This window comes from Hippopotamus amphibius, chromosome 7, assembly GCF_030028045.1.
Source record: "Hippopotamus amphibius kiboko isolate mHipAmp2 chromosome 7, mHipAmp2.hap2, whole genome shotgun sequence".
Lineage (NCBI taxonomy): Eukaryota > Metazoa > Chordata > Mammalia > Artiodactyla > Hippopotamidae > Hippopotamus > Hippopotamus amphibius.
This window is the reverse complement of record NC_080192.1, coordinates 125,728,743-125,753,314: the sequence shown is the minus strand read 5'-3', so window position 1 is coordinate 125,753,314 and position 24,572 is coordinate 125,728,743. Positions and strand designations below refer to the sequence as shown.

General features: G+C 43.0%; 1 protein-coding gene across 1 annotated transcript in view; it reads right to left on the bottom strand.

Moving 5' to 3' along the window:
* ALK (ALK receptor tyrosine kinase) overlaps positions 1-24,572 on the bottom strand; it is a 695,731-nt gene that overhangs the window by 311,927 nt on the left and 359,232 nt on the right. Inside the window, exon 4 of the mRNA XM_057743015.1 lies at positions 9,324-9,525. Coding sequence (XP_057598998.1) covers positions 9,324-9,525 — 202 coding nt within the window. The remainder of the gene's footprint in view (positions 1-9,323; positions 9,526-24,572) is intronic.

Sequence of the window (24,572 nt, the reverse complement as noted above, 5' to 3'; positions counted from 1 at the left end):
TTATTTTTTACAGTTTTTTTCAGGTGATTGATATTTAGTCTCATGGTGTTGTGGCCAGAGAAGATGCTTGATATGGTTTCAATTTTCTCGAATTTACCGAGGCTTGATTTGTGACTTAAGATGTGATCTATCCTGGAGAATGTTCCGTGTGCACTTGAGAAGAAAGTGTATTCTGTCATTTTTGGATGGAATGTCCTATAAATATCAATGAAGTTGAGATGGTCTTATGTGTCATTTAAAGCTTGTGTGTCCTTCTTTATTTTCTGTTTGGATGATCTGTCCATTGATGTAAGTGGGGTGTTCAAGTCTCCTACTATTATTGTGTTACTGTCAATTTCCCCTTTTATGGCTGTTAGCATTTGCCTTTTGTATTGAGGTGCTCCTATGTTGGGTACACAGATATTTACAACTGTTATATCTTCTTCTTGGATGGATCCCTTGATCATTATGTAGTGTCCTTCCTTGTCTTTTGTAATATTCTTTACTTTAACGTTTAATTCGTCTGATATGAGTATTGCTACTCTGGCTTTCTTTTGACTTCCATTTGCATGGAATATCTTTTTCCATCCCTTTACTTTCAGTCTATATGTGTCCCTTGGTCTGAAGTGGGTTTCTTATAGGCAGCATGTATAAGGGTCTTATTTTTGTATCCATTCAGCCAGTCTGTGTCTTTTGGTTGGAGTATTTAATCCATTTACATTTAAGGTGATTATTGACATGTATGTTCCTACTACCATTTTCTTAAATGTTTGGGTTTGTTTTTTTAGGTCTTTTCCTTCTCTTGTGTTTCCTGCCTAGAGAGGTTCCTTTAACAATTGTTGTAAGGCTGGTTTGGTGGTGCTGAATTCTCTTAAATTTGCTTGTCTGTAAAGCTTTTGATTTCTCTGTCAAATCTGAATGAGATTCTTGCTGGGTAGAGTATTCTTGGCTGTAGGTTTTTCTCTTTCAGAACTTTCAGTATAACCTGCCACTCCCTTCTGGCCTGCAGAGTTTCTACAGAAAGATCAGCTGTTATCCTTATGGGTTTTCCCATAAACGTTATTTGTTGCTTTTCTCTTGCTGCTTTTAATATTTTTTCTTTGTATTTAATTTTCATTAGTTTGATTAATATGTACCTTGGTGTATTTCTCCTTGGATTTATTCTGTTTGGGACTCTCTATGCTTCTTGGACTTGATTAATTATTTCCTTTTCCATGTTGGGGAAGTTTTCCACTATAACCTCTTGAAATATTTTCTCAGATCCTTTCTTTTTTTCTTCTTCTTCTGGGATGTCTATGATTGGAATGCTGGTGTGCTTAATGTTGTCACCAAGGTCTCTGAGACTGTCTTCCATTCTTTTTATTCTTTTTTCCCTTTCCTGCTCTATGGCAGTTATTTCCCCCATTCTATCTTCCAACTCACTTATTTGTTCTTCTGGTTAAGTTATTCTGTTTTTTATACCACCTAGAGTATTTTTAATTTCAGTTATTGTGTTGTTCATTACTGTTTGTTTGTTCTTTAATTCTTCTGAGTCCTTATTAACTGTTTCTTGTATTTTCTCTATTTTGTTATCAAGATTTTGGATCATCTTTACTATCATTACTCTGAATTCTTTTTCAGGCAATTTTCCTATTTCCTCTTTATTTATTTGGTCTTGTGTATTTTTACCTTGTTCCTTCATCTGTGACATATTTTTTGTCATCTCATCTCCCCCCGACTTTGGATGGGCAGGATTTTGTTCCTATCCCACTGGGTGTTTGGCCTGAGGTTTCAAGCACTGGAGTTTGTAGGCTTTTGAGTATAGCTGGGTCTTTCGTGTTGAGGTAAGAACCTCTGGGAGACCTCACTCTGATGAATATTCCCTGGGAATTGGGTTTCCCTGTTAGTCCAATGTTTTGGACTCAGAGCTTCCACCTCAGGAGTTCAGGCCTGACCCCAGGCTTGTGAATCAAGATCCCATCTTGAAGCACATCAGAATCCTGGTGGCACTTCCTAAAAATACTTATGTTCATGCCCCTCCCAAGACTAATAAAATCAGAATCAGTTGGGAGGGAATTCAGCTGCATGAATTTTGTAAACTGTATGGTTCTGATTTGTAACCCCAAATCTTGAGACCTACCATCTCAATGGCTTAAAGTCCACATGCTAGAGAGGACTAGCATTTTAGTCATTGTTTCAATATTAGTACTCAAAGGGGTGAGAAATATGATAAATCCAGGCCTAGTCAGAGGGACTGGCACTTTGGGGTGCAACCTAGGTCATTCTGTGGGGGTATGAAATTGCTAGCTTTGGCCCTTCTTACAACTACTCCCCTACAACATTGAGCAGCCTGGAGGAAGGCTGGCCCAGGACACCTGAGAGGGAAGGTGGAAGGGGCCAAGGGGAGCACCCACTCTGCATTACCTAATTTAACTTCACAACCATCCTACACGGTGGTTTGATTATTACCATTATACAGATAGGAAATCTTAGGCTCCCAGAGACTCAGAGACTTGTCCAAACACACACTTAAGACTGGAGTCTCATGAATGCCTCTGCTCAGAGAGCTCCCAGTTGCACGACTGTTCCTGTGACAGGGGTGTCTGGGAAATATGCCCCTGACAAGCCTGGGTGTGAGTTTTAAGGCTTTTAAAAATTATCTTTAAAGCCTTTGAATGGCTCTCTCTTTTTAGTGTAAATCACCCGCACATTAAAGCCCTTATTGTATATTTATTAGTGTGTTATTCAGACCAAGGGGGAAAAAAGGAGAAGCTGACACTATGAATGACTTTGAAAGTAAGAAGAAGCTGGGCCTGAAATTAAATCATTGTGACACTGCCACTCGAGGGCATCAATTTCAATAAATGATCACCTTTCTTATTCCTGAACCTGTTTATCATGCAGGCAGGATGCGAGGAGATCTTTGGCCAGGGATGCTGAATGCCATGGGCCTCTGATTTCCCCACCCAGGGCAGACCTGACACAGTGCCCTGGGCCAACTGAATTTAAACCCCACACAGCCTGGCAAAGGCAGTCAGGCATCTTTTCAGAAGCAAAGGCTCTGTGTCATCTTTCCACGTTGCCTACACTGAGCCTGGTCCTCACTCAGCCTGCTGAGACCAACCAGTCTATTTATAGGAAAGTTCAAGGTTCTGTACATTAGCGATGGAAGGTTTCTGTGGGTCAGTAGTGGGTAACTGTTCTGTGTGCCAGACTGTGGGTCCCATAGAGTCTATCATTTCCTGCTCCCCAATGCTGAGTGGCAACCTGAGGCAGGCACACTGGCGTTGCAGGATGGAGGGAGGGGTGAGGCACTGGAATCTCCACTTCAGGAGGTAAGCAGCGGAGGTGGGGAAGGGCTGTGGTTGTTCTATTACCATGCTGCAAATTAGCGGTGGAGCCAGAAGTGACACCACACCTCCTGACGCCCATGAATCAATATCGCTTTGGGTTAAATTACGTTGGCAGGTGTCCCTTAGGATTGTTTCTGGTTTTAAAGTTGGGATCTTTGGTCAGACTGACTGGTTTAAAGAAACATGGCAGCCGTGTGAGTACCCAGCACTGACGTGGGTTTTTCTTCACCTGGGACGGGGGTGAAAATTGTAATCTAAAGGCAACGAGTTTGAGAATTTCTTGATGCAACTGTTCAGCTGGGAGACAGACAAACGAGAGCATGGGAGGACTGGGCTCTGGGTCCAACATGGGTGTGAGTCCTGGCTTTGCCAGAAGCCTGCACTGTGACCTTCATCACATGTCATCAGGCCTCTAGGCCCGGCTTCCTGCATCTGGAAATCAGTGGGGCAGATGGAACTCAAGTCTCCTCTGAGTGTAGGGGTTAAGCTCCCACAGAAAGGTGAAGCTTTGTGCTGTGGAGAATCTTATTTTTCTGCTACCCTTTGGAATGAGCCTTGTTTGTGCTGTGATAGCTTATCTTGGCTCAAGCTGGGGTATCACCAAATCCTTTAGGTTTAAAACATCTTTTCAAGTATTAGTAATTCAAATGATTGGCAACTTCTATCCCCTCAGGGCCCAATTCTTCCCTCCACACACTGTGCAGTGCTGGTCACACATAATAAAGTCCCCAGACACCCGAGGCTGCAGGAGAAAGCTGTGCGTGTGAAGAGGAAGGAAGACTTGTGACAGATATCCTGGAAGGAGGGCTTGGAGAGTCGCTCTTACAGCCTGAGACACCACCAACCCTTGTGCTTGTGTTCTTGAGTCCAGAAAGTCCAGTTTCACACTACCAATTGTCGCCAGACTGCTCTTTCTAAAACAGCTTTCAGCTGATAGGCAGGGAAGCGCAGGAGGCAGAAGCAGGAGCTGGGCTGCCTGTGCTGGCTTTGCGGGCCAGTGATCTTAGCGCAGCCTCTTAAAATTTCTGGGCCCTAATGGAAAAGCGTCTGCATAAGCATGTGCTGTTGCTCTTTTACTTGTGTCTTTCTTACTGAACTGGATGCTCCTTGAAAGCTGTGCCTTTGTCATCTTTAGCTGTGTATTCCTAGCACCTATTACATGGATGGTGCTTCATCCATGGTAGTTAAATGAATCATGAACTGAGAAGGATCTAGCATGTATAAGTATCTACTACAGCTGCACACAATGTGAGCCATCTTCCGTATGCCATTTCACAAGTCATCATATTAAATAGGTGTTATTATATTCATTCAGTACATGGAAATTCGTGGCCTCTAATTTCGAGCTACGGTGTCCTCTGCCTCCTGGATTCTGCGGCCAGTGGGGCTGGGCTGTCTGACAGCCCATCTCTCTGCCTCCTTGCTTCTGTGGCCATTCTGGCCTGGCAGATAAGCAGATGAGCAGGCCAGGCACTCGTCGCCAGCTGTCCCCTGGGAGACCCCGGGCAAAGCCAGGCTGCCTTGGCAGACTCAGGCGCTCACGCTCTGTGAATCATTTAGATCTCACACACGCTACTGCTGCTGCTGCTTTCCAGGCAACAAGGAGGGGAGCAGCTGCTGGGATTCCCCAACTGCCGCCCTCTGCCTCTGGTGCCTCCATGCAGGCTGCTGCTCCCCCCGAGTGCTCACGACTCCGTGGCTTCCTGGGGACTTGGTGGCCTCCGACTTGTTGTTCCTCTGAGTCAGGCTCTCCCCAGCCGGCTTTGTTATGACAACTTCCTCTCTTGTTACTACAAATGCCGAATGTTGTTTTTCCAATAGCGGTCCCAAACCACCATGTTCTGTTCTGAGAGGAAGCCAGCCCCATCTGTAGCCATCACTGTCATCACCACCAAGATTTCACCATGTCCCCCTCACCACACTGATCACTGGGCTGCTGGGGTCATCTCTGACATTGCAGGGAATGAGCTTCCAGCGAGGCAGACTGCCAAGGACCTCAAAAGCAAAAGCGTCTTGAGACTGGCACTGACCCCATGATCAGAGAGCAGACAAGTCTCAGTCCTTTATGATCCCAAATTGTAAGCAGAGCAGAGCAGGCGAGGGTATTAAGTGATGGCCTCTTACACTTGCATCCTGCTCAGAGGGTGCAACACCCTTCACATCCTTAATTTCATCAACCCCTCATGACCCCACATGACCATGTGAGCAGGGTCAGCAGCATCCCCACTTACAGATGGTGAAACTGAGGCTTAGGTGGGGTTGAAATTTGCCTGAAGTCATAGAGCTTATTCATGGAATATCCTTTCATGAACTGTCAAAGGCTGGCCTTCTATGTCCCTAGCAACTCTATGGTCCTAACAATTACAAAATATCCAATAAATGATTGTTCACTGAACTGATGATTAAGTAGGACTTAAATTTGGGTCTTTGATTCACATCATAATAATTTTTCTGCTGCACCACTGTGGTCCAATTGAGCTCTTCCAGCAATGGGTAAAAACAGTTTGAAGTCAGGCTGGTTAGGTTCAGAGCCCCTCCATCCTGTCTAGCCACTGGGTAAGTTATTTGGCTTCAATGAATTTCTTCATCTGTGAAATGGAAGAGAATAACAGTACCTGCTTCACTGTGTTGTTGAGTATTAAATAAGAAAAGGCATGTAAAGTGCACAGCAGTGATTGGCTGGCGCATATAGGAAGTGTGTAATTAGCATTAATGATAGTTATTACTCAAGGGTAGTGATGGGCCTTATGTGTCTGTGACACCCAGGACCTGGTACAGTGGCTGGCACATACACATGAGTGGAGGGCTCAAGACACTTGCCCTCCAGCGCTGACACTCATCATGTGACAGGGAGCAAGGCCCTTACCTCTCCTGGCCTCAGTTCCCACACCTGTGAATGGACACGGCTGAACCAGGTACATCCCAGGGTTCTTCCCTACTCTAAAAATGCTCTATTTCAGTGGTCTCAATGGGGCAATTTTGCTCCCCAGGAGACATCTGGCAGTGTCTGGAGACATTTTTTGGTTATAGCCAGGGGAGGTGCTACTGGCACCTAGTGAGGAGAGGCCTGGGAAGCTGGGGACCATGCTCAGGACAGTGCCCGCAGAAAGAACTGCCTGGCCCCAGACGTCAACAGCACCGAGGCTGAGCAACCCAGATCCAACTCGACATGACCAGACAGAGCTCTCGGAATTGCTGGACGAGTGCCCGTGTCCTGCATCTTGCCAGGGTGCCCAGGGCAGCAGAGCTCCTCGATGCAGCAGAGCAGTCCATGGATTGCCCCTTCAGCTGCCACCTTCCACCCTTATCTTGTTAGTGGGGGAGGCTGGCTCAGGCATCTTTAATTTAAAATGGAATCACTCTTGCTCATCACCAAACTCTGAGATGGCTCTGCCAGGGCTAGGGGAGAACATCTCAGCACAAGGTGCATGGAGCCTGTCCTGAGGCAAAGCCCCTGAAGATGTAGGGGCAGCCCTAGCAAAGCCATCAGGTCAGTGAGCTTGCCCAGCACCTCTGCTCCCTTTCTCCTGCTTCAGCTCCCACCCTCTGGGGGCAGAAAAACTCTGGTGATCAAAGAGTCACGTTGGTGTGAAAATGCATTGGCTAGGGCTTCCCTTGTGGTTAAGAATCCGCCTGCCAATGCAGGGGACAAGGGTTCGAGCCCTGGTCTGGGAAGATCCTACATGCCACAGAGCAACTAAGCCCGTGTGCCACAACTACTGAGCCTGTGCTCTAGAGCCCATGAGCCACAGCTAAGGAACCCATGTGCCGCAACTACTGAAGCCTGTGCGCCTAGCCCCTGCTCCGCAACAAGAGAAGCCACTGCAATGAGAAGCCTGTGCACTGCAACGAAGAGTAGCCCCCGCTCTCCACAACTACAGAAAGTCCACGTGCAGCAACGAAGACCCAACGCAGCCAATAAAAATAAATAAATAAATACATAAATAAATAAATAAATTTATAAAAAAAAAGAGAAAGAAAATGCATTGGCCAGAGGGGTGGACATGGAGACTGGTGGCCCGGGCAGCCTCAGGGGAAGTCCACAGCTCTCTGTACTGTGCAGTGTTGGTCTCTTTGTCTCAGCACATGTGGAGGAAAGGCTACCATCACACGCTCCCTGGCTCCTCAAAGAATATAGATTATCTCTTTTTGCCAGGTTCCTTCACCTTCCATTTCCTCTTTCCCAACCCCATCCTTTCCCCCTGAATTCCTGCTGAGAGACTATGGATTTTCCAGAAAGAGCCAGAATGAGGAAAGGGGAGACCTAGAGTCCAGTTTAGGCTACTATAAATAGGCTGCCTATCTCCTCTCTCTGCCTCAGTTTTCCTGTCTGTTAAATGGGAACTCAGTTGGTAGTTATGAGCACAGGAAGATAAAGAGGGGAAAGCTCTTTGCAAGCCCCACAGCTAGTCACACCGAGGAGCAATCATCTTCCTGAGGATGCTAGACAGAGACCAGGCCCTGCTACTTAGGAAGTGCTGAAGTCCCCCGGCACTTGTCCCCTCACATGCCTGCACATTCTCAGCCTGCATTTCAGGGAGACCCCAAATTCCACATCCCCCTGTGACATCAATGAGTCTCCCTACCCCCCACCCAGCACCTCAGCAGACTGACTGCCTGAAGTCCCAGCACTCCAGGCAGCACTTTCTGGTCTCTGCCAGGCTTGGTGGAGCAGGAATTTTGAGCAGAAGTCAAAACAAACAGTCCGTGGGGCCGAACAAACACATACAGGATGGCACTGCAGCCGAGGCCACCACCAAGAGGAAGGCAGGCCATGCTGGAGGAAGGCTTGGCCATCAGAAGACGGCTCATCCTAACAGTGGGCAGCTCAGACACCTGACATTCGTGACTTCTGGTGAGCAGAGCAAGACACACTTGGCGGCTGGGCCCCTCCCAGCCAGTCCAACAAGACATTTCAGAGGCAAGAAGATGGATATGAGTTTAGGTACGAGGAGAGCATCTTTTTTGAAACCAAGATTTCATTCCTTCTGGGATTCCAGCAGCTTGTATTTCTTTGAAACACAAATAGACACAGAAGGACCAGTAGCAGGGGAGTGGGGTGGCGACGTTTAGGAAATGAGCAAGGAGGCCGTACAGCTTCACTGGAACGGCAGTAGGCAGGATCTGCCCATTGACCCAGCACACCATGCAGGTGGAGATGGGTAATGTCACGGTTCAGACAGAACCTCTCTGAAGGGTATTCTCTTAGAGGGAAGCGAAGCCTAAGCTTAGCTAGAAATTGAGGTCTTTCTCCAGTAAACATGCCACAAAGAAGGATCTCTCACTCCTACTGATTGTCAGAGCAGGGACCCCTCAAAACTGGGGTCTCATGGAATAAGAAAAAAGGCAGGCACAGATTCCCTTGTTCACGTTTGCTTTCCAGTGTCACTACTTCTAGAGGCCTGATGGGTCACTGAGGAAGAAAATGAGTGTGTCCTGGAAGCTTAACTTCACAGACATGGGCACTGGCTGTGACTCAATCTTGTATAAGCCTTAGAGGTTCTAGAACAAATCTTGTTCCTCTCCTGAATTGGTTCTGTGTGGCATCCCCGACCTGTTCTGCTGTGGGGCCCCACACTGCTGTAGGACCTGCTTGGGCAGCCACAATAGTTTGTTCTTTCCCTTCCTGCCAGAGTTCTTCTGGTAACACCCAGTTTCCAGCATATTAAATTACTTTCATTTTGGCCTTTTAACACTCCACTTGGCTGTTTTCTTCTTGGCTTCATCTGGACTTTGGGAAACGAATATCTTTAATACCCACTCATTAAGTGTCCACTCTGCCAGCTGGTCCACTGGCCTCTGGAAGGACCGCCAGCCTGGGCAGCCAGAAGGCCCCACAGATCAATGCCCGAGATACCACTCAGGGAATATTAGCAGTAATGGCTCAATCTGGACCCTACCCATTAAAGGACGATTGTGAGTTTTAAGTAGATGTCATAGACTCTGGAAATTTGTAGCCCAAAGCCAAATCTTCATTTACATAATGGATATTGGACATGGGGAAGGACTTACCCATGCTTGCCTGGGGTGGGTACCAGGAGGATCTCTCTTCCAGCCTCATTGTGGGGCAGCAGCTGGGCGACGTACCTCCCAGAGGGCTGCAGGTGCCTGTGTACCGAGACGGCCAGCCTGCAGTGCTCGCTGCTGCTCCTCATCCACGGGCTCAGGATGGTGTGCTTGGAGTTTGCCGAGGTGTTGAGGAGGAGGAAGGCGCCTGCCAAGAGACAGGGAAAGTGACTGTGTAGTGTGTCCAGACGGTAGGACCAGCATCAGCTCTGTGGCAGGATTTAGAAACCAAAGTCATCAGAATCAGCAATGCTGGAGGTCTTTGTCACCTTCCTCGCACACACCCAGCCCTCTTCCCCCTCTCTTAGGTTGCTTTTGTAAAAAGTAAAGCCTGAGGCACAAGGACAGTTACCTGGGACTTGGGCCTTATCATCAGGCAGACCAAGGTTCTCACCTTAGCTCCCCTACTTACTAGCTCTGTGTCCTTGAGTTTCAGGTTCCTCATCTGTAAAATGGGAATGAAAACATCTACTTCAATGTTTGTGAGGATTATGTGAGGTGAACATGGAGAGCATATTACCCAGTTTTAGGTAGAGAGGAAGCACCCTTATAAAATAATCAATTATTTGATTTTTGACTGTCTTCTAAGTTAAAGTAGAGATGACAACTCACAGATTCTTTGCCAGCCAGTAGGTACAACTAACAAAGTCCCATAAGAAACAGGAGGGATTACATAATCCCCAAAGAGTGATGGGCGTCAAAAACTCAACCCAGGTGCTAAGATGTTCTTGGTCGAGGAGGACAGCCTAAAGAGAGTCCCTCCCTCTGTATATGTTTCCAGAGTGGAGCTGGGACATCACTTCCATCTTATAAACATCCATGTAGTGTATCTCTACACCTCACAAACCGGGACACTCTTGGGCATCTCAGGCCACCCTATGGGTCACAGTTTAAATCAGAGCAGACCTGAGTTCTCCATATCACACTCAAGCCACCTTCAGACTCAACTGACATCTGTTGGACAATTCAGAGTTGCCCAGGAATTCATGGGTTGGCTCTAAGCTCTCAAATAGTTATGAGCAGTTCAAAATTTTCTTTGAGAGGGGGGTGGCTTATTTGGGTCACTTATTATGTAGCTAAGATCATGGCTCCTGCTCCTTTGCTTACTAGCTAAGTGATCTTAGGCAAAGCGTTAACTTTCTCTGGTTTCAGTTTCCTCATTTATAAAATGGAGTTGGAAGTGTTGGCTGAACTCAATAATCTCTTAAGATCCATTTCAGCTCTTGAGTCTATGAATCATGTGAATTTGCAACTGGTCTCCACAAAGAGAGCCTTACTACCCTCCTGATGCCATGCCTGTAGCAGAGTTCTACTCTGGGGCAAGCCAACCCTAATTCCAGTAGCACAGGCCAAGTGACCTACAAGAAACCTGTATTCATGGGGATTACTGTCAGCATAAAAGCACGGCACCATTTTTTATTGTTCCCGGTATTCCTTCGGATGCATTAATTTTACTTGCCACACTTCTGCATACAAGTTTTGGACCATCATATGCTGCTCCTTTGCAGTGAAAGCCTAGTCCCACAAGATCCCCGACTCCTGCGGAAACCAGCTGACAAGTGCTCAGCCTTCTCTGACTACCCACCAGCACTTCAAATTAGTCTCCTTCTGCAGATAGCCCAATCTACTGAGTAGGCAAAGGAACTAGCAGCCTACAATAAAGAATGATGTGGATGAAAGAAGGGGATTCTTACCAGAAGCAAAGTGTTTCCAAGGACACATATTGTGTCAGGAATTTGGAGAGTTGCAATATTCTGAAAGTAGATAAATGTGACTTCCAGTGACAATCAGGATGAGGTCAGTATAAGACTGTTTCTGAACTGAATCAGGGATATGGATCAGTACTGGAAACTGAACCCTTTGTCATTACTGGGAAGTTTCAGCATGGCATATGGGCCTTTGAAAATTGCTCTACGACCCTCAGTAAATAATCCATATTATTTTCCTATTTTACTATGGGGGAGACATTCTTGTCAAGGGCACAGAGGTAAAAGAAAGGAATTAGAATTAAAGACTCAGAATTAGAAAGGACTTTAAGATGATCTAATGTGATGCCTTTACTTTTCTAGAGAAGCAGACTGGAGATCAGAATGGGGAAAAGACTTGTTCAAAGTCTAAATTTGAAAGTCCAGACCAGACTCCAGGTCTCTGGACTCCTAACCAGTGCTCTTTCCCTTGTATTTTTCTCATTGTCCCACTGTATTCTTTACCCTAAAATATGACCAGGTGCCTTGTGGCAAAGTTGTGTATCTCAGGAGCCCAGAGGGATGGGAAGGGAGAACGACAGGCAGATGGGTACTGAACCAAATCCATGAGTTCACCGGCTTCCTTACTCACTCCTTTCTGCCCATGAATTTCATTTACTGGATGCCTTTTTTGAGCAAACATCCAAGCACTGGCTCCACCCTGGGGACACAGACATGAGCCAGACACAGTTCTGGCCTTCAAGGAACTCTGGGTCCCGTAGGGGTGATGAGATGTCTGCACTAACTTTAATCAAAAGTAGAGGTTATAGAGTCATAAGACACATAGAAATAAAGCACTTTGGGAGGCTCCACAAAAGAGACATTAGGTTTAGTTGGGAAGATTCATAAAGAAGATGACCTTTTAGCTAGGTCTTAAAGGGAGAGTAAAACAAAGATAATGGCAGAAAAGGCCGTGCAAGTGTTGAGAGGAAGAGGAGTCAAGGTGGAAATGTAGAAAATGTGTAGTGGTGTTTGGCTGCAGAGTAGGGTACATGAAGAGAAGGCTGGGAAATAAGGAAGGGTGGTTGGTGTGGACCAGACCACAGAGAACATTTCATTCCAAGCTGAAGGTGTTCAACTTTACTTTGTGGACCACAGGGAGGCAGAAACGATTTTTGAGCAGGATAGGGACAGCATCAGAATGGTGCTTCAGGAAGAGTAACCTGGTATGGCAGGGGCCCCAACCTCATCCTCCACCAGCAGTCCACACTAGGCAAGGATGAGACTAAAGGCACATGTGATGTGTTTAGTATGTTACTGTTGTAAGCAAAGGTGTTGTGTTAGGGATAGACTCTGGGAATCTACCAAGGCTTCTAACACTAGGTTAGTTGATATCTGTTCAGAGCAAGTGAGAGCCCTGGAAGCCTCTCTGGGGGCACAGTCTTGCTGCAAACACTTTGGGGGCACATTCTGGGGTTAGGCTGAAGCCACACATGCCATACATAGGAGGGAGCAACAAATGTGTCCTGGTCTGAGACCCTACACTGGTATTTTTAGTTAGTGGAAAGTTGGATTGCAACCAGTTTTTTGAGCTACTGGAAGAAAGAATGTGGGCAAAATAAAAGAGGTGCTTCGCTTTTTCTCAGAAAGATTTCATGCACGTGTGCATGTGCATGTGTGGACACACACACACACACACACACACACACACACACACACACACCCCTGGGAAACTCAAGTTCCCAGCAGGAGCAAATCCCAGCTGGGGCTTGGAGCTTGTCCTGTACCACTGTCCCTCCCTCCTGGGTGTAGAAACACATGTAAATTCTGTCCTTGTGATTCAGTACCTCAATAATGAGACTCTTTCAAAGCTGACTGGAAGATGGATTACTTTTCCATTTCTAATATTGAGATGATGTTTATATGAATTCTATTTCGTGCAACTGGACTATCAATAAGGGACTGAGCTTAAAGCGTTCTTACTCTCAATGAAACTCCACAGTTGAGAGCTATCTCTTCATCAGCAGCTTTCCTCTACCCCCCAAAAATAAAATAAAAGGAAAAAATACATTTCATAAGCTCCTTGGGATATTGTCAGTATGAATCTTTTAAAGTCAGTGAGAATTTTCGCTCCTCTCTCTCTCTTTTCCCATTTCCTGTTTATTTTGCTCAGAATAGCTTGGGGCTATGGGAAGCCTCCTGGGGTCCCTTCTAATTAGGAAGGATGGTCTGGCAGCTCACAGACCTTCCCCCAGTGTGGCCCATGGAGGGTGGAGAAGCAGATCAAAGAGCCCTGCTTACATGGTGCCATGATCATGGTTTCCTTATTACTGGACTGTGTTGATATGTTCAGTGATTAAATATGAAACGGTTATTATTTTTACCTCTGGTCATCAGCATTGGAATGTGTCGCTCTTGTCTCAGCCAGCAGGGCTCAAATTAAGAGCCAGAAACCAAGGGGCATAAATCTTGAGATCAGACAGACTCTTGCATATTCAGGCTCTATCTCTATCCAGTTCTAGGTTTTAGACAAGTTATTTAAACTCTTCAAACCTTAGTTTGCTCAGATTCAATATGGGTATAGCCTACCTCACATGGCTGTCATGGAGATTATATTAAATTACATGCACGGAGTGGCCAGTACAGTGCCTGGCCCTTAGTAGGTATGTGATGAATGTTGACTTCCTGCTGCGAGGGGTGTCTTGGTCTGGAGCTCCTTTTATCTATCACTAAACTTGGAATTAGAAGGACTGAATTTGAGCCCTGGCACTGCCACTACCAAGGTTCCTTTTTTTGAAAAATGAAAAGGTTGGATAGAGTCTCTCTGAGGACCCGTAGAGCTCCAAACTGTCAGTAATTCTATCTGCCTGCCTAGAATATTATTAATCTAAAGGAAACACGTCAAGTCTCCAAGCTCCTAAGTCCTAAAGACTTATTCTCCTAATTCACCTCTCTGAGGCTTCCTATACCAACAGTTTCAATCAATTGGCCAAATATTCTGTAAACTGTGATTCCCTGCCCTTTCCTCTCTTCTGATTCACATGAATGCATCCCTGGGAAGGGCTCCTGTCCTAGCATCATTTGTTTCTGTAAATGCTTATGCTATAAGGTGGGTACCACCTCTAAATGTCTCCTATTTAACACAATGCTTGCCATATGGCAGGCACTGAATGACTTTAAAAATCAAAGTAATTTATACAGATGTCAAGGGGTCAAATAGTTCAGAGTAGCTCATAATAATAATTATTGGGATTGCCATATATACATGACTAACAAGAAAAAAAACATCAAATTGTACACTTTAAATATATGCAGTTTATTGTATGTCAATTACATCACAATAAAAGTTCTTAAAAAATAATAATAATAATTTTTAAAAAATCTATCCCAAAACCATGCTCCTCTCACCAAATCCCAAAAATATTTTTAACGATTTCTAATTTCTTTCGGCAGCGGCTCTCATGATTCTAGATATTATGATCACAGTGTTATTTGTTTGTGTAACAACTTCAGGCTCCTTAACACTGATGGTGCAGTAAGAAAAATGATACCATCCCCCTTCTAATTCTTTATTTTTTTAATCCCTTTTTACTTTTTTATTACTTTCCTTTTTAACTCTTCGTGGCAAATTTATCACCGTTCCATCAGCTTTAGAGAGTATCACCTGACTCTCCTCCCTGAAAGATGACGCTATTAGTCTTCCTGCTCTTCTGCATTTTTCCATGTCTACCTCCCAAGGCAGCTGTGTTTTCCTCTATATTGTCAAGGTTGTGTAAGAATGATTAAGTCTTGTGTTTTGTTTACAGGTTGATGCTAAATGTTGAAAACCAATTAACTGAGCTTTTATACTTAAAACTATATACATAGCTTTTTTCACTGCAGTGAACAAGGGTTATATTTATAAACGTCTTTATAGGTCCAGTAATGCATTCCACTCTATGGAGAATGTTTCTAAAATCAAGAGTAAATGAATATTTGAATATTCATTCCCACTTTCTCTCTGCGTCTTACATTGTCACTTGTCAAAATTGTGGCGTATTATAATTTGCCTTATGTTTGAATCAGGAGTCTCTTGTGCAGTTATTTTCCCCCAGATATTTCTAATTGCTTTTCTTTTTTATTTATTTTCTATCTGATTTTTGCACCATGTCGCTAACACCTCTACATATTCCTTGAAAAATCTTCTTGAACACATTGACTTCCTGCTTTTATTTTGTACCAGTTGCTTTCTGGGCCTCCAGTACAGCTATTATTCTGGAAATCCTTTTCACTAGAGCTCTTCCACTAGTCCCACCATCTTCAGGAAATTTCCTCAGGGAAAAACTTCTTTGCGAATCTTTGAATATCTGCCATATTTAATTTTGTTTTCACACTTGGTTGATAGAGTTTCTGGCTACAGTTTCTAGATTAGAAATTTTGCTTCAGAAATGTGAAGGCCTAGCTTTCGTGTTGTCTAGCATCTGTGTGACTCAGGTGAAGTCTGGGGCTGGTTTTACTGTTAATTTCTTTGTAGTTAATCTGCTTTTTTTTTTCCTTTGGAAGGCTTCAGGATCTTTCTTTAACACTGAGGTACTGAAATTTCAATACAACGGATCTCTTTAAAAATTCTGCAGTGGCATTTGGTGGGCTCTTTCAATCAGAAAACACATTTCTTTCATCTCTGGTAAACTTGTTTTATTATTTCTCTTATGTTTTCGTTCCCCTCTTCTCAGTCCTAAATCTTTCTGAAGGGATTTATCTCTCAAGTTAGCTTCTGTTACCGAGTTTATCTTTGTTTTCTCTGGGGTCAGTTTTTTTGTGTTGATAGTGTGTTTTCATGCTGCGGGGCTGTCATAAGTAGGGTGGTCCTGGGTCAGCCCCTCGTACATAAACAGGAGAGAGGAGTGCTGAGAGAAACGTCTCTGCACAGACTTAGTGCCTGCTCTCCATGTCAGAATCAGCCTGATGGCTGGTGGGGAGCAGGCCACCGTGCAGTGCCCCGTCCCCAACTCCAGCATCGTGGACTAGTCACTCTCTGCAGGAACCATGAACACTCCCACTAGCAGCCCCAGTTCTCCCAGTCCCCAAGAATTTTTAGAGAAGAGCCCCCTGTTTCTCTCCCTTGTGGTTAAGCACGCTGCTACTTTTTCATCTGGGAAAATGGGGTTGAAAGGAGGCGGAGACCATGGGGGTTAACCACACCACAGAGGAATCTCATTCTTCCTCCTGACTCTCACTTTTCCTTCCAGAAGATCCCTTATCAGTACTCCCTGTGGTGCCTCCCCACAGATGGGTTCCCTCCTCTGCTCTAAAGGGAGCATCTTCTCAGCTTTGGTCACTTTATTTCCTCCATCAACAGCTTCCATCTCCTTTTGGTGCTCTAGAATTCACTCATGGTTCCCCTCCTGTTCTGTTTGCTCTTCAGGATTTACTCTTCTGTTGAATCCTCTATTATCACTTTAGTGGGGTTGCGGGAGAGAAGAAGACAAATGCGTGCTCAGCCCACCATCCTGAACCAGAGGGCTCTTAATCATATTCTTCGAGGGAGAACATGAATAAACAAATGCATGAATGGACAGATTTCCATCTCAATAAATCACACACGCTTCTGGCACCACTGGCTAATTGTCTATGTTGCAATTCAACTATTAAATCATTATTACAAGCTATTACTTGATCATGATGCTGTTCATATTAGGTGGGGCCTAAGGAACAGCAGAAGTTTATTGGGCTGGAATACGGAAGAAGAAGTACCATGTGCAGATGCATGCCACTAGGTGCCGTGTCAGGGAATGACGCCGTGCCATCCCCTAGCGGATGTTCCACAGACAACAGCCCTACAAGCTGTTAACAGGTATTAGGAGAAAGCTCTGGGATCAAGTAAGGTTGAGGATTACTGGGTTAAACAAAAGTAAACAGGTTCTTTCCCTGCAGAACTTCTTAGAACCTCAATATGCCATTAAGAGTTGTGACTCTTCAAGAGTGAAACATAAAATGAAGATTTCCTAAACTCCTTTGGGTACAGAACTCTTTTGCTATTGTGTATCATGCACCGTGGAACATGCTTTGAAAACCCTACCCTATTCTATTTCTGCTCTAGAGACCATGTGCAGAAAGTGAGAAAGGAAAAAAACCATCATGATAAGAACGAAGGCAGTGCAAAGTGAATATTAAATCTACATCTGCATCCATATCATCTCTTAAATCATACATCTTCCCTGTGTGTATGACTTTCAAACTATCCTCTCATCAAGAATTAAGATTCTTATGGTAGAATCATGGTTTTGGAAAGGCTCTTCTGGGTTACTACGGTAGTCTCTCTACCTGAGGATACTTAAAAATGCTACATTCCATATCTGATTTTCAGAATGTCAGCGTTAGAAACAAACATGGTAGTCCCATAGCTTAATCCCTCGCTGTACCAAGGAGAAAAACCAAGAAGCAAAGAGGTTAAGGACTTGCCCAAGGTCAGACTGCAAATTAGTGGTGGATATGGGACTAGGAGCAAGGTTCTCAGACACCCTGTCCAGTGGAATACTCAGTATCTGCCTGTCCGTGATAGAGATCTATGATGATATTTTTGGTCATATGTTCTATTTCTTGGTCCCCAGTTGCCCCAGACATCACTTTCTTTCTTTGCACTTTCACAGCTCTGAGGATTGGGCCCAGTAGATTGTGTCAAGCCCATCTATCGGACTGTCCCAGATCTAAGGTCACAGAATAAGGCCTGGGCAGGTGGGACCCAGACGGATGAATTAGTCTCTGGAAATCACTCATGCGGGTTTAGGGCAGTCGCCCAAATCTGAGAAATATTTGAGGGTCTCCTCTGTTCGTGTGGTCTTATTAAGTGCCAAACCAAATTGGGATCACTGAAAGAGTTCCTTTGTTGTTTATTTTTCAAATTTGAATTCTGCTTCCCTATGTAATCTCAACTCAGGTTTTAGGTTTTAGTTCAGAGTTCTGAAATTTAGAGGACGGAATAGGTGGGATTGTCCTCATTTCCATGCATTGCCTAAAAGTGGGATAACTTAGGAATCCAGACCTAGAGCCCTTGGGAGTTATTTAGTTCAAGGTTTTCACCTTGCAGATGAGGACATTCAGTCTAGGGGACTGAAGGGATGTGCCCAGGTCCCACAGCAGGCAGCTGAACTGTTAGGGCCCAGCTCCTCCAGTTCCAGCCCTGTGCACTTGTACTGTCTGGCTCTGCTATGATGTCAAATATTTGGAATTAGCTCTGCTACCCTCCACTGCCAGGACTTAAATGTACTGCTTCACTGCACCTTCAATGGGAAGCACTTTGAAGAGAAACAGTATCGGGTTTTGACATCTAATCACTGGAAAAACTAAGTGTGTTCATTAAGGGAGAAAAGGGAGGTAGAAGGAGTTGATTTTTCTTGACAGTATTATTAATCTTAACACTATGAGTTCAGTTGTAGCCTAAAGTAGTAGTACATTTGCCTATTTGGTGGATATCTGTAAACCACCTCTCAAGTCCAAGTTAACTGAGGCAAAATTTCCCTACAAATGAAAAAGTATATTTATGCTTGTGTGTACATACAGTAAATATATGTATCTTTGTGTGTGCATGCTCTGTATGTGTATATATTTATATATATACATATACCCATATTTACATGTATATATCCATGTGTATGTGCGTATGTTTATGTAGATCCCATTTTAGATCTCTGACCCTGTTAAAAAGGACAAACCTTTTTTGGGGGAGACATATATTTTTTTGTTTTTGTTTTTTTCAACCAACAGGTTTTATTTAAGAAAAAAGGAAAAAGCCAAAAATCTCTACATACTACCTCTGTGTCCTGGGGAGTCAGCAAAAAAAGATAATAAAAGGCAGACTAAATAAATAGAAGGAAACAAGCTGAAGTGCTGAGAAACCTCTTTTCCCTAAGAGCTTATTGCAATAATCCTCAAGGAAAACAGAACAGCACTTGATCTGATGAGAGGGAGAAAGGAGAAGCCAAATGAAAACTAAACAATTGATTTAATTCAATGAGAAGCAGGAGGAAGGAGAGATAAAAGTATCTGCTGCAGGCGGGGGTAGGGAAGGGAGGGGAAGGAGAGAAGCATGAAATCAAGTTTTCCCTTTTCCACGTGGGTTCTTAGCTCTGGAATCAGATTGCACAATTTTTGCTTTAAGCCCCAGATATCAGGGTATAAAAATCTTCCATGTTACTTTTTAAATTTTGCTAAGAGGTAGCACATTTTTATTACTTTATTTGTGCAGTTCATTGAATTTTTTTAAATTAAAAATCTGAAAGAACAATTTTTGACCCATGCCCTTATGGGAGTCTCACTGGCTCTCAGCCTCATAATAATAAAATCCTATGCGCTGTGGCTCTCAGACACCCCAGTGTTGAAGAGGGAGCACCAAACCTGGACAAACATTGACAACCACGCCACAAAGCCATAAAGCAAGGGAAGGCCACCACGTCACCACATGCCACTCTGGGAATGACCCATGCAGCACCAAGAGACCCTCCCTCCCCCAACTCTTTGTTCTTCAGAAGAGGACACTCACGTGCAGGAGGGTGAGGGATCTGCCTGAGGAGGGTCGGACAGAGGAAAATGTCTAGGCTGAGCTCTCAAAGGTCTAGAATGATGCAGCTCCTTCTAACTGGTCCACCCACTTCCTACTCACCCTCCCCCCATACATTTTGCACACAGCAGCCAGAGCCATCTTTTTAAATATAATTTAGTTAGTCACACTCCCTTGTTTTACTCTTCAATGGCTTCCCACTGACAATAGATTAAAATCCAAATTCCTTACTAAGATCTACAAGGAAGGCCAGAGGGCAACTGACCTGTAGCAGACACCTTAGGCTGGCTCACTCAACACCCTGACCAACTTCTTTCTCTCTTGCCTTTCTCTTTTATTGAGATTGGAAGTTTAAAAATGACTTGATTTAACAGATAGTGACACAGTTCTGGCCAAGAAAATGTAAGCAGAATTGTGTTCATAGTGTGGCCAGGGTTAGCAAATAAAAACACAGGACACTCAGTTAAATGTGAATTTCAGATAAATAATAAATAACTGGACTTCCTGGTGGTGCAGTGGTTAAGAATCCGCCTGCCAATGCAGGGGACAAGGGTTCGATCCCTGGTCCAGGAAGATCCCACATGCCTCAGAGCAACTAAGCCCGTGTGCCACAACTACTGAGCCCACAGACCCCAACTACTGAAGCCCTCATGCGCTAGGGCCTGAATGCCACAACTACTGAGCCCAAGTGCTGCAACTACTGAAGCCCATGTGCCTAGAGCCCATGCTCCACAACAAGAGAAGCCATCGCACTGAGAAGCCTGTGCACTGCAACGAAGAGTAGCCTTCGCTCGCCACAACTACAGAGAAAACCCTGGGCACAGCAACAAAGACCCAACACAGCCAAAAACAAACAAACAAACAAACAAACAAATAACTAAATATTTCAGTACAAATATGTCCCAAATATTGCATGGGGCATACTTACATTAAAAACATTATTTATTGTTTATCTGAAACTCACATCTAACTGGACAGCCTATGTTTTAACTGGCAAGCCCACGTTCTGGAGAATTTGGGGAAGACGTCCCCTTCCTGCTTCTTTCCTCTTCTTCTTTCCTGGGATGTGGACACAATGCCTGGAGGTGTGTAGCTGTCTTGCAACCATGCAGTGACTAGCATGAGCACACAGGATGGAAAGGTAACAAGCATTGTCACTGATGGTGTCTTTGGACAGCTGCACCATTGCCTGTCCAAGATCTTTATTTGGCTAAGCCACTGTAGTGAGGGCTTCTGTTGTTTATAGCTGATGCTCTGTGATCAGGGATCTTGCCTTCTTGAACCAGCTGTCTAGTGCCTAACACAATGACAGGGATAGTGCTCTGTCAACAAACATTTGCTAAATGGATAAAGACATTACACGTAACAAAAAAGCGGGTAATTCACTTATTTCCTTGTATTTTATCTAAAACAGTGTCATTCTTCTTATTTATATTGGGGAGAACATTTTTCCCTTTTAAACTGACTGGTATTATTTGCAACATAAAACAATTTTTTTTAAATGCCTGGTAGTTTGGACTCAAGATCAGTGTTTTTCAAATAGTGGTTTGTAACCCATTAGAGCGCCATGAAATCAACTTAGTGGGTCATGACCAGCATTAAATAAAAAGGATGAGAAGGAAGAAGAGGAGGAGATCAAGAAGAGGAAAAACAACGAAATTTAAAAATATTCATATTGTAATTTTCCTTTGGGAAATGATGGCTGCTGATCTATATGTATACACACACACACACTCACACATGTTTCTATACACCATGTTGTTATGTAAAATATATTTCTTACTGTGGGTCATGGTTATAAAAAATTGAAAGGCTCAAGATGAGTATTGTTTGAATTTCAAATATTCATACATGGAAATTGCACTGGCTGGGTTCTGTTCCCTGAGCTATCTCTCATTAGGTAGGTGATTTGGGGAGAAGAAGAAATCTATTTGGACAGAATTTTATGATTTATAAAACTCTCCCATACAAACAATTTTATAGCAACTCAGTGAAATAGATGCTCTCCCCAGTTGTAGCTGTGTCTACCACAGCAGCCACTAGCTACACGTGGCTACTGAGTACTTGAAATGAGGCTGATGAAACTGTATTCTTCATTTCATTTAATTTTAACTTCAAATTTAACTTAAAAAATAAATTTGAAAACTGATATTTGATTTATTTATTAGAAAAATATGTTTGGAACAACTTGCGTACGCGAATCTAATTTTTCGACCATAAATTTTATGAAACACAGATCAACTATTTCAGATGAAGATTTAGCCTCAAATTGACAAGTACAGTAGGTATAAAGTGTACACTGGATTTCAAAGATTTAGTATAGAAAAAAGAATATATAACATTTCATGAATAATTCTTATATTGATAACATGTTGAAATGATAATATTGGATATATTGTGTTAAATATATTATTAAAGTTAAGTTCACCTGTTTCTTTTTACTTTTTGTAATGTGGTTTCTAGAAAGTCTAAAATTACATTTTTGGCTCATATTATATTTCTATTGGGCAGCACTGCTCCGAGGATCAAGCGTCTTGCCCTAGGCCACTGGATGAATGAGTGCTTCAACCACTGTTACAATCCAGATCATGTGACTCCAAATTCATGGCTCTTTCTGCTAAACTACAAGCCACGTCTCCCCAGGCCTCACTGTTATCTGTAAAAACAGCAAGTGAACTATAGGATGATAATAATATAATGATAATGATGGCTAACATTTAATGAGTGCCTAACATGTCCTGGGCATTTTACAAGGTCTACTGCATTTGATTTTACAACAGCTTGGTAAGGTAGGTACGTGATTGTTATACCCACTTTTTAGATGAGGAAACTAAGGTTCAGAGATATCAATTAACCTGCCTATCCGCTCAAAGCAGTGCAGACTGAGGGGCCCAGAGCCTAGGAGAACCATGCAAATGACTCAACACTTTCCCTGAATGATGGCCCTCACAAAAGCAGCTGGGCTCTGTCTCTGGGTAACATGTAGCTGTATCTCCCAGAATCCTGTTAGCTTAATTTTGTTTGGGAATAATGTCTGCTGATCTTGCTGCTGATTCCAATACCATACAGTAGAAATCTCCAAGTGCCACAGTCTTTGAATATACAGATAAAGCTCAAGAAGGTGACTTTGTATCTGAAATATTTTCAACCAGAAAATTGAAATATGGGCTTCATTACCATGGGTGCTTATTGAAAAATCTACTTGCAATTTGAAACTAAATTTAATAACAGCCTTCAAATAGAGGGACAAATCATACTTTCCCAGTCAAATTATTTTTCTTTTCTGTATGCTCATTAAATACAATTTAGGGGGAAAAAAAGGTAAGAGAAAACAATTTATCTATAGCTCTACTACTCAAACTTTCTATTTTGTTTGGTTTTTTGTTCCTCCATATGTGTAGAATTTTTAAAATTTATAATTTCACTAAGTATACATGTTTCCCTTGTTCTTTCACTTAACATTATGTCATAAGTGTTTTCTACGCTCTTATGTAGGCGTTACAAACATATTTATAAATATCTGTATAATATTCCAATTAAGTTGACATAACATTTAAGCTATTTTCTTAGTTTAGACAATGAGGTTGTTTCCAATTTTTTGCTGCCCGGAATGGTACGGTCTTTCTGGAGGGCTAGTCCACCCACGTGTATCAAAAACCTAAACTATACATGTTCTTTAACCCAACAGTTCCCTTCCTAGGAATTTGCTTTGAAAAAATAGTTATCCAAAAACACTTTTTTGCAAAGTTGCTTAGCACTATTTATGTGAGAAAAATATACAGTAACAGAAAATGTTGGACATAGGAGATTAGTTAAGTAATGTATGGTGTATCCATGTGATGAAGTATTTCACGAAGCCATTAAAAATATTGTCTTAAAAGTATGTGCAGATTATTAAATACTACTACTAACAACAATAGCTTTCCTTTTTTGACTACCAGGCGCAGTTCTTATACATATTTAGGATCGAATTTAATCTCAACAACCATGTGTTTGGTACTATTATTATCATCTTCTTTGTAAAGATGAAGAAACAAGCTTAGAAGTTCAGGTGACCATTTAGAACCACACAACTGGTAAGTAAGCACCACAGTCTTTGAATATATAACTGGTAAGTAAGCAATGGAACTAAGACACAAAACTTTCAACCTGTCTCCAGGGCTTACTACACCCTTAACCACTATGCTGTATAAATACCCAGGATGTGCACCCTTTATCATTAGATGTTCACCCTCTATCAAAAGGCAGTTACAAAACAGCATGGATAGTAATGACCTGATGTGGTAAAATAGTTACAATAAATACATGAGTATATATATGGAAAAAGAAAACACCTGAAGTTATTCACCAAAAGATTAAATGGGTAACTCTGGAAGGTAGAATATTTTTCTTTATACTTTTTTCAATTTTTCAAAACACCTGTTACTTTTCCAGTATTTTTTATTATAGTAAAATATATACAACATGAAATTTACCATTTTAGCCATTTTTAAGTGTACAAATAAGTGGCATTAAGTACACTCACAACGCTGTTCAATTATCACAGCTACCCAATTTCGAACTCTTTCATCATTCCCGACAGAAGCTCCCAGTTACCTACTTCCTGCAGCCCCTGGTAACCTCTATTCTGCTTTCACTCTCTACGAATTTGACTTCTAGGTACCTCATATAAGTGCAATCATACAGTATTTGCCCTTTTTATGACTGGCTTATTTAAGTTAGCATAATTTCTTCAACGTTTATCCATGTTGTACCATTTGTCAGAATTTAATTTCTTTTTAAGGCTGAATAATATTCCATAGTGTGTATATACCACATTTTGATTAAGCATTCATCTGTTGCTGGACATTTGGGTTGTTGTAAATAATGTTGGCTATTGTAAATAATGTTGCCATGAACAGTGGTGTACAAGTATCTGTTTGAGTCTGTGCTTTCAAATGTTTTGGGTATATACCTAGGAATGGAATTGCTGGG